Below are 10423 nucleotides of genomic sequence, written 5' to 3' on the forward strand. Positions count from 1 at the left end.
ATGGCCACAAGAGGGCTGGCGACACATCTGTAACTCCAGTACAGTGAGTCTGTTATATACCGCATATATATTTTTAGTTTGCACATACATGCATGTGCGCCACTAGACTAAAACCCAAATTAAATTATTTTTCATTCGCCCACTTCACTCTTCCAGCCTCTCTCCGAAATCGGGATGATTCAAACTAATTGGTGGACATCATTTGCGGAACTGCTGTTTGATGGGGAGTGAGCTAAACGGAGTGGAGATTGCTGGGTTGAAGGGACATTGGGTGGATCAGAGTTGATGAGGGGCTGAGTGGTGAGTGCATACTGTAAATTCTCTAATTCTACTCCTCATTCAGAATATGGGCATGTCCCAAAGGAAAGTTTGGGCGTTGACTCATCATCCGGGTCACGATGGGGATTCCCCAGAGGGGAACAGACTGTGTGAAATCTCATGTAATCAGAGGGGTCAGAGCAGTACAGCACATCAGTACAGTACAACAAGTGACACAGTGGGTTCACGTCTAAAGCCATAACGTTAATCATTATGTAGTGAACTGCTAAGTATGATAATGGATTTGCCTAAAGTGGAGTGGAAGAAGGGGACGGAGAGGGAGGGAGGGAGGGAGGGAGAGAGAATGTGAGGGATGGATGGATGGATAGATATAGGGAGCAAAGAGAGAGAAAGTAACAGATGGGCGCGTGAGGATTAAGTCAAATCTGGCTGTATTTCTGTTAGAAACTCACCCAAGAAAGACGAGCGTGAGAGTGAGGGAGAAAAGGTGAAGAAAATCAATATGGTAGAGAGGACAAAGGAGTGTAGAGGGTCGATGTCTCTGAAGGCCTTATATGGTAAGTTGTTTTCTTTAATTCGTTCATTCACAAACATCTGTTCGGTAACTTTCATGCATGCATTGTACAACCGTAATGGGTGGACAAGGACTCAATGGAAAGCCCGCTATTATGCAGTACATACAGGGAAAATACAATGGGTACGGCAATTGGAAATCATATCTAGGCACAGGTATTACAAGAAATGAAACCTATCTACCTATGATAGCCGACAAGTAACCCACAGGAAGTGTGGAAAGTAGATTTGATCTTGGGGAGCTAGTTTTCTACAGCTTCATATGTACTGTAGCACCATCTGAATTACATGGGAAGGAAAAGTGGTACTGCGTGTGTGATTGTGTGCCGGCTGTGTCATATTTAATCATATTGTTGGACAATGGGGATAGGAGATTTTCTTTGGTTTACCCGTTAAATGTATGCAGTCCCTGGACTGCCCCAAATCTTTTACAGTTTCGAGCGAAGCAATACAATAGTGTCAGAGTATCTGGAGTTTATATGTATGAGACTCTTCGAAAGGACCGATTGATTGACAGTTTGAAAAATTAAATTGTTGAAATGCTTACAGATTTAAATAATTTGAAAACTGAAGGGCTTGTAATTTGATATTTCGGGGGTAAATTGACCAAGTTTGAAGGATATTCCAAATGTTGGAATATTTTGGTATCACGATGGGATAAATGAAATGCATTACTTTTCTGGATGAACTTCCAAATGCCTAATATGGGTGTCACGAGGGAGCAGTCTGACAAACTCCAGGTCTTACTGTCACGAGGAATCCTCTCTGTCATTATTTTGTGCTGCAACTGACAAACCAATCTGGCAACAACACAGCTATACACTCTTAGACAAAAAGGATTCCAAACAGGTTCTTCGGGCTGTCCTCATTAGGAGAACCCTTTTTGGTTACATTTTTGTAATATAGCATACGCTCTTATAGAGAGAGATTTACAGTAGTGACTGCATACATTTTCATACTTTTTTTTGTACTGGTCCCCTGAGGGAATCAAACCCACAACCCTAGCATTGCAAGTGCCATGCTCTACCAACTGAGTCACCCAGGGAGAAACTTTTTTGGGTTCTTTGTAGAAAGGGTCCTCCATTGAACCAAAAGGGCTTCTTCAAAGGGTTCTCCTATGGGGACAACTGAAGAAGCATTTGAGCTTCTAGATAGCACTTTTTTCCCCCTGAGTGTGTATAGTGGTAATGTGTGCAGATGGACTGATGCAGATGTTGCCAGATGAAATAAAAAACATACAAGCATCACATCTGTGATTCTGCTATCTTTGTCAAATTGCTATTCTACATAAAGACCATATCAACACAGATGGATGGATCTTTCGATTACTATTCTCTGAGGTGACCAATAATGATTCATGGAAATGAGACAGGCATCAGACCAGGACATTAAACCATCCCTATATTATGATGATGATGATAATGATGATTGTGATGATGCCGAAGATTGTGATTATCGAGATTGCTATGAGGATGACCACGGTGACGATGATAGGACGATGATTCTGTGGGTGATTGTGATGATGCAAAAGATTGTGACGATGAAGAGAAATGACAAAGATTGCTGTGGCGATGATGATGATGATGATGATGACGATGATGATCATCAACGATGTTGATCATGGACTGTTGACAAAGTCCACATAGTCCAAAGTATGTGTGTAATCTCAAACTTTTCTGACTATATGGATTACATCGTTGTCTAAACCTATTGCCATGTAATGTGAAATGTTTCTACATGAGGGAGACTACATCATGAACAGTGATTTCTGATGGATTTTGCTGTAAATTGTTGTCCATTAATTACTCCTCCCAGTACTAATCCAAATGATTTGTCTTGCTTTATAGATGGTTGGACAGACGTTACGATCGTGATATCAAGTGGGATTACCCAGATTCACCTAGTACAGGGAGATTAACACAGATGAATGAGGATTACAGGCTAATAGAGAGGTAGATTGAGAGATTGGACTAATCCTTACATTGAATCACAATCCTCCTAAGAAAGTTGAGATGTTCGGGAAGAATAGAATATGTTCTGAGAAAGAGGAGACAGGAGAGAAGGATTGGGGGTTGTATAAAATGTGGTGAAATTGAAGCGTTTATCTTCCAGGACACAACTGTATAACAGCGAACACATGCCAATTCCACGTCATGAAACTGGAAACATGGGATGTAGCATTCAGACGAAAAATAAGAAAATGTAAGAAAAATGCATTCATTCAATTTTTTTCTTCTCAAATCCAAAGATGAAAAGCTCTCTGCCTGATTGCCTCAGTTCAATGACTGCTTTGATTTACCTCGTTAATCATCACAAGTCATTATCGAGGGACCACAGCTGGATCAGCGTGTAAAGGGTGGAGGAATATCGAGAGGACTCGTTGGAGTAGAGCATGACAGAGGCTAGAGGCTAGCTAGCCCTCATCCGCATCCAATCCATCTGTCTCGCTCAACCGCAAGTAAATCTTCTAAATTTCATTGTCCCCTGATCCTGTGTTTTATCTATTTCTTCTTCTTCTTTTCTTCTTCTTCATTCCCTCCCTTTATCCTGCCTCTGCCTAATCTCCTCTTCTCCTCTCATCCCTCCATCCCATCATTTGCTCACAGTTTCCTAATCCCACTCCCCAAAACCATCCCTCTGTCAATCCCCCTCCCACTCCCATTTCTCCACTCTATATCTCTCCATTCCATTTCCCTCATTCTGCCGTGTCATTGAGTCCCCCCCCCCACAGTTCCCTCCTCAGCATTGTCAATGCCCTCACTCTAGCTGGTCTCTCCTCAGTCCTCTGTCATCCCTGCGTCCGTCCTCTAACCAGCACCCTCACCCTGTTTCACCATCCTTCGTCTCAAGCTCCTCTTGAGACACCCCGTCTCTCCCCGTCTCTCGCTTCTCTTTCCAGCCTGTCTCCCACCTCCCTGTCTCTCTATAGGAGGGGCATCATTTCTTCTCGCAGTGGCCCTCGCCCCACTCCCATAATCCGCCATGCTGGAGAGCATGTCACGATGCAACCGCTCCCTGCTCTCCCTGTCCCTGACCTCGCTGGCCCTGGCACTGTCCATCCTGGCCTTCTGCACCTCGTACTGGTGCGAGGGGACCCACAAGGTTGTCAAGCCCCTCTGCCTCTCCCCGGTCAAGTTGAAGAACTGCGGGCAGAACAACAGCCAGCCCTACACCACAGGTGGGAAACTAATTCACCTCTTCGCCCTGTGCCAGAATGAATCTGGAGCCCAGTGACTAATGATTTGTTTCCCTCACTTTATACTTGTGGACTCACCCCTGTTGAACCTCCCCTGTTGAACATGAATCCTGAAACTGACAATTATGAGTTTTTAGATTTGTCAGGGGAACCCTTGGCAAAAAAAAAATCCACCTATCCCTTTTTCGCCATCGCTCTCTGAGCAATCTACTGTATATCAACAGAAAGCAACCAGAGGTCTGTTGACATAGTCCACATAGTCCAATGTATCTATGTAATCTCAAACTTTGTTGACTGCCTGGATTACATCGTTGTCTAAGCCTATTGCCATGTAAATGTGCAATTTTTCTACATAAGGGAGATTACGTCAAGAGCAGTGATTTCTGACGGATTTTGATGTAGATTGTTGCCCCTTCATTCCATTGACACTAGGGAGCACTTTTGACCTCTGTCCCTGCAGAATATTAAATGGGGGTCTTGCTATGCCTTTGAGGAACATGGCTGGAAGATGTGTGTTTCTGGAGTTTATTGTACGGCGTGTAGACTAGACACATACAGTACCAGTCAAAAGATTGGACATACCTACTCATTCAATGTTTTTTTTTCATTTGTACTTTTCACAACTATGAAATAACACATACGGAATCATGTAGTAAACGATAAAGTGTTAAACAAATCTAAATATGTGTTATATTTGAGATTCTTGGCATTCTCTTAAGAAGCAGCGTCACCTGGAATGCTTCTCCAACAGGTACTCTATAGCTCACCTAAAACTGTCCAAATATTCCTGTCCCAACTATCCCCTTACCCTCTGTTGTCCTCAGAGAGTCCCACTCTGGACCCCAAGAAGCCGGCAAACAACGTCACCTTGTCGCCCCAGGAAAAGGAAGAGCAGGCGAGGCGTCGGAAAAAGGCCCTCGCCAACGCGGTGCACTACATCTGGGAGACGGGCGAGGACAAGTACATGCTGCGCTACTTCCACACAGGTTTCTGGTTGTCCTGCGAGGCACACAATGAGGGTGAGCATTGGGCTAGACATTGAGGTCTTTATCCAGACCGTTGTTTGAATATGCTTTACACTTATAGAAAGAGGGGTTAAGTAGGCTTCATCCCAAGAACCTAATGATGCCTGGTCCTTGTTCTGTAAGATCCAATCTCCTCAATGAATGCACTTGTTACGACTGTGATACAATATGTGATATGTGGTTGTCTCACCTTGCTATAAGGAATGCATGCACTAATTGTAAGTCTCTCTGGATAAGAGCGTCTTCTAAATGACTAAAATGTCAAATGTAAATGTAAATGAATCCCTCGCCTTAGCCAGTAATTGTTTGACACAGAGAACTTGATTGGAACAGTGAATAAAACACGAGATAGCTCTTGTTTTAGGCTGTTGATCTATAGAACCTTCATTCGAGTCCAGTCTTAGGGTCGGACCTAGGACTGAGCCTTGTGGAACCCTAATAATGACCGGACACTAGTGATTAGAATGCACTATAACGTCGATATATCTATCAGCAATTGCCATTGTGCCTTTGAATATGGCTGTTTTGCTGTTCCACTATCAATCTCTGCAAGTCTGGTTGCTTTAAGACCATACTCATCCACTGATCTGGGATTGTCCCTAATTTTTTCATTTTTTATTTATTTTACCTTTATTTAACTAGGCAAGTCAGTTAAGAACAAATTCTTATTTTCAATGACGGCCTAGGAACAGTGGGTTAACTGCCTGTTCAGGGCGTTGGACTAGCAACCTTCCGGTTACTAGTCCAATGCTCTAACCACTAGGCTACCCTGCCGCCCCTCATCAGCCGAGGCTATGTAGAAGTAAATAATCACGAGCGGGTGCTTTGTTAATAACTGAATCCTCGTTAATGTCAGCCATGTAAAGTCAAGTGTCAGTGAAGGCTAACTTAAAAGGAATATCTTCCCATATCACCTCAGGAATCATTTGCTAGATCACTGTAGAGAGAGGAGTGTTAAGAGCTTTGGTCTTGAACCTAAGACAGAAAACATCTGGAGGATTTCTCTCTCTCTTCTCAATGTGGCTTATTTTACGACAGAAAGTGTCCCCTTCCCGAAAGCCCATGCCAATTGGAGCACTGTCTTAAGATCTCAGAACAGCCACTCAAGGGATTTCTTGTTAAATCAGTATGTCCATTTTCTTGACAAGGTCCTAAAAGATACATGTGAATATACTGACTTAAATTGGATTTGTAACTAATCACATTCTATTTGTCCTATAGAGGAGAGGTGCCGAAGCTTCATTGAATTGACTCCAGGAGAGACGCAAGGTTTGTGCTCGTTGAAAGTACATATACTGTAGGTGCTGCTAATACGCCAACATTAAATTTCAAATAAGAACTGTAATGCCAACTTTTTATCTCTCTACCTCTGTCCAATCTTAATTCTCTCTCTCTCTCTCTCTCTCTCTCTCTTTCACTCTCTCTCTGACAGGGGTGCTGTGGCTGTCAGTAGTATCAGAGTTTGCGTACATAGGCCTGTTGGCCATGGGCTTTCTCCTCATGTGGGTGGAGGTGCTGTGTCTCTGTGCCCGTAAGGAGATGTACGCTCTCAAGATCAACGCATTTGCCGCTATATGCACGGTCCTTTCAGGTGACTGCCACCACTGGCAGAACTTTCTCTATGAATACTCTGTAAACATACCCAAAAGGTAAAGCATTGATTATTCGATGTTAGTCTAATAACATCGGGGATTGTCAGCAAATACCTTTTCTCTCTTAGGTCTGATGGGAATGGTGGCTCATATGATGTACACCACAGTGTTCCAGTTGACTGTGAGCATTGGGCCAAAAGATTGGAGACCACAAACCTGGGACTACGGCTGGTCATTTGCGTAAGTATCTCCTTAGGCATCGTTCACCCAAATGACAAAATTGCTTATTTGTTCCCTTAACCCTGAAAGCAGTCTTTGGACATGGAGAGACTGCAATCCATGGTTTGGTTTGTTTGTCTAGGCACGGTCTCCATTTTCTAACCACTAATCAATGGAAAACAGTGGGTCCAGAAGGATTGGATCACTTGATAAAGAGGAGCAAAAAAAGCCTGTATAAAATAAATACAAATCCTGAGCTATATTTTATGCTATTTTTATTTTTTTAAATAATTTATATTTTATACTAACACAATTTCTCAGAGAAAGAGATGTTGTTTAACTAGTAAAATAACTCAAAAACATAGGAGTCAAAATGATTGGATCCACTGTTTTCAATACTCCAGCATCCTACACCTTGCAATGACACTGAAACTAAGGATACTGAAGATAATGACACTGAGATGTTTTTATCAAATGTTTTTATGAGATTGGAGAACACATCGGGAGGGATCTTAGACCATTCCTCCATACACAATCTTCCCAGATCCTTGATATCCTTTGTCTACACTTATGCACTACCCTCACCAATTCAAACAGCAGGTTTTCAATGGGTTTTAAATCCGAAGACCGAGATGGCCATTGCAAAATTATGATTTTGTGGTCAATGAACCTTTTCTTTGTGGATTTTGATGTGTGCGTGGCCAAATACCTTTATTTTCGTGTCATTTGACCATAGCACCGGTTCCAATCTAAGTGCCAATAGCATTTAGCAAACTCCAGTAGGTGCTGTGGTCAGATGACATTAAAATAGAGCTCTTTGGCCATGCACACTGTCACGATCGTCGTATGGAGTAGACCAAAGCGCAGCGTGGTTAGAATACATTCTTCTTTATTTAATGAAGAACACGAAGAACAAAAAACGATTAAGACGACCGTGACCACTATATAAACACTGTGCTAACATATAACATAGACAATAACCCACAAAATACCCAAAGAAGATGGCTGCCTAAATTTGGTTCCCAATCAGAGACAACGATAAACACCTGCCTCTAATTGAGAACCAATCTAGGCAACCATAGACCTACATAAACACCTAGATGGAAACAACCCCATAAATCAACAAAACCCCTAGACAGTACAAACACCCTAGATGAGACAAAAACACACATACCACTCTCGTCACACCCTGACCTAACCAAAATATATAAAGAAAACAAAGAATACTCAGGTCAGGGCGTGACACACACCAATGGTGAGTTTGGCCCTCGAAAAACAATGCATGCAGAAAATACCTGATTCTCACTGTAAAATATGGTGATGGATCTTTGATATTATGGGACTATTTTGCTTCCACTGGTCCTGGGGCCCTTGTTTTAAGGTCAAGCGCATCATGAACTTTACCAAGTACCAGACATTTTAGCCAAAAACCCGGTTGTCTCTGCCAGGAGGCTCAATCTTGGCCGCAAGTGGATCTTCCAGCAAGACATTAACCCCAAGCACACGTCGAAATCCACAATGAAATGGCTAATTGGCCACAAAATCAACATTTTGCAATGGCCATCTCAGTTTCTGGACTTGAACTGCATTGAACATGTGTGGTTTGAATTGAAGAGGGAAGTCCAATTGTACTGTACAGACAATATCAAGGATCTGAAGATATTCTGTACATAGGAAGGGTCTTCTCCAATCTAAAAAAAAAACATTTTAGAAAAAGGGGAGGGTGCTGGAGTATTGAAAACAATATATTTGTTTCATTACTTGTTAAACAAAATATTTTTCTCTGCTCAATTGTATTAGTATAAAATAATTGTGTTTGTACAAAATAATGGATCCCTTGATAAAGGGATCCATTCATTCCGGACCTCACTGTATGTATCCGATATTAGCATCTTTTAAACTTCCTAGGCCATATTTACAGCCTATCTATAACCAATGACCACTACGGCCCTACCATCCTTTCTCTCTTTTACCTCCAGTCTGGCCTGGATCTCCTTCAGCTGCTGCATGGCGGCGGCTGTCTTCACCCTCAACTCCTACACCAAGACGCTGATAGAGATGAAGCACCGCGCCCGTGTTCGTCTGGAGGAGGCCCGGGCGGCCATCCAGGCACCCTCCTATGACGAGGTGCTGCAGGCGGACGGGGGCATCTACTCAGTCAGCAGCCTGCTCCAGCACTGCAATCAGGGGGCGTTGAACGACCCCATGTGTGGGGGAAGGGGGCCGCTGGTGGGCCCGGGGGTTCCAGACCCCAGAGGGCTGGTAGTGATGGCTGGTGGCTGTGGGACAGAGGGGTGCGAGGACTGCGAGAGGGAGATGGACGAGATTGAGGACGCCCTAGACAGGGAAGAGAGGGAGGAGATGGAGAGAGAGGACTGTGAGAGGTGCTGAGGGAAGGGAGGAGGAGGCGTTAAAAAGAGGTTCTGGCCATCTGAAACTTTTTTTCTTTTTTTTAACTGTGAAATGGACTGGTCTTGATTTCAGTCATTTCAGTGATAACTATTTCAGTACCTCCATCCATGCATTAAATCTGAGTAGCTAAAGCTCTGTAAAACCAAACACAGAGAGTGAAATGTATTGTCCGGGTAGAGGTCAATATAGACAATCACTAAGAAATGCCTGGCATTGGCCACATTTAACATGTATAATATAGCTCACTTTTATTCTATGTCTTTATGTTAACCCTGTTATTACTATCCTGATATTGATCGTAACTGTTCATCATTGGCGGCAGCGTAGCCTAGTGGTTAGAGTGTTGGACTAGTAACCGAAAGGTTGCAAGATTGAATCCCCGAGCTGACAAAGGTACACAATCTGTCGTTCTGCCCCTGAACAAGGCAGTTAAACCACTGTTCCTAGGCCGTCATTGAAAATTAGAATTGGTTCTTAACTGACTTGCCTAGTTAAATAAAGGTAAAATAAATCAAAATCATGTCAGTTTTCATGTCATGTCAGTTCTTCTACATAAAGTGGACAGATCCTGGGAATTGTCTGTTGGGACAACTGTCTCAATATCTCCAGTTGATGTCCAAAAATAGAGGATTTTATCTTGTAGTTAAATGAAGAGTGATTCAAAGATTACATTCAAAAACACAGGGAGCTTTGGAGGTTAAGACAGATGCTTTCAAATGCAGAAGACTATGTCAATAATCTCCCCAGTCACAGGTGCAAGAGAGATAGAGGGATAGAGTCTATGCCTTCGCTATGGTGAATCACTAAAACAATAAAGAAATACACTACGGAAAACAAGTAGCAGCACGTCAGAAAACAGCTCAATGTAATTGAAGAATCCATAGACTCTAACCACTTCTGGGAAAATTGTTATCTAAAATTGTTATCTTGGCCCTATAACAAAGAACAAACAGCAAAAACATATACATGATCAAATACAAATCTTAGAATCAACTATTAAAGACTACTAGAACCCACTGAATTCTCCAATTACATTGAATGAACTACAATGAACTACAAAATACAAACCCTCCAACTCAAAAAGGCCTGTGGTGTTGATAGTATCCTAAACAAAATGAAAGAATATA

At 42.5% G+C, this 10423-nt stretch overlaps 1 protein-coding gene across 1 annotated transcript; it reads left to right on the plus strand.

Annotated features, from left to right (window-relative positions):
- The first annotated feature begins 608 nt into the window (after window positions 1–608).
- LOC115128996 (germ cell-specific gene 1-like protein) lies at window positions 609–9816 on the plus strand. Its single transcript, XM_029659136.2, has 7 exons — window positions 609–836; window positions 3459–4030; window positions 4873–5067; window positions 6295–6342; window positions 6506–6664; window positions 6794–6905; window positions 8864–9816. The coding sequence occupies exons 2-7, from the start codon at window positions 3835–3837 to the stop codon at window positions 9273–9275; spliced, it is 1122 nt and encodes a 373-aa protein (XP_029514996.1). The 5' UTR covers window positions 609–836; window positions 3459–3834; the 3' UTR covers window positions 9276–9816.
- The last annotated feature ends 607 nt before the right edge of the window (window positions 9817–10423 follow it).

Source organism: Oncorhynchus nerka, linkage group LG4 (assembly GCF_034236695.1).
Source record: "Oncorhynchus nerka isolate Pitt River linkage group LG4, Oner_Uvic_2.0, whole genome shotgun sequence".
NCBI classification, from domain to species: Eukaryota; Metazoa; Chordata; class Actinopteri; order Salmoniformes; family Salmonidae; genus Oncorhynchus; species Oncorhynchus nerka.

Excerpts from the sequence above, each read along its gene's own strand:
- LOC115128996 (XM_029659136.2), top strand. The coding sequence starts at position 3,835 with ATGCTGGAGAGCATGTCACGATGCAACCGCTCCCTGCTCTCCCTGTCC. Across the intron at positions 4,031-4,872 it reads CAGCCAGCCCTACACCACAG|AGAGTCCCACTCTGGACCCC; the intron begins GTGGGAAACTAA and ends TGTTGTCCTCAG. Across the intron at positions 6,906-8,863 it reads GACTACGGCTGGTCATTTGC|TCTGGCCTGGATCTCCTTCA; the intron begins GTAAGTATCTCC and ends TTTTACCTCCAG.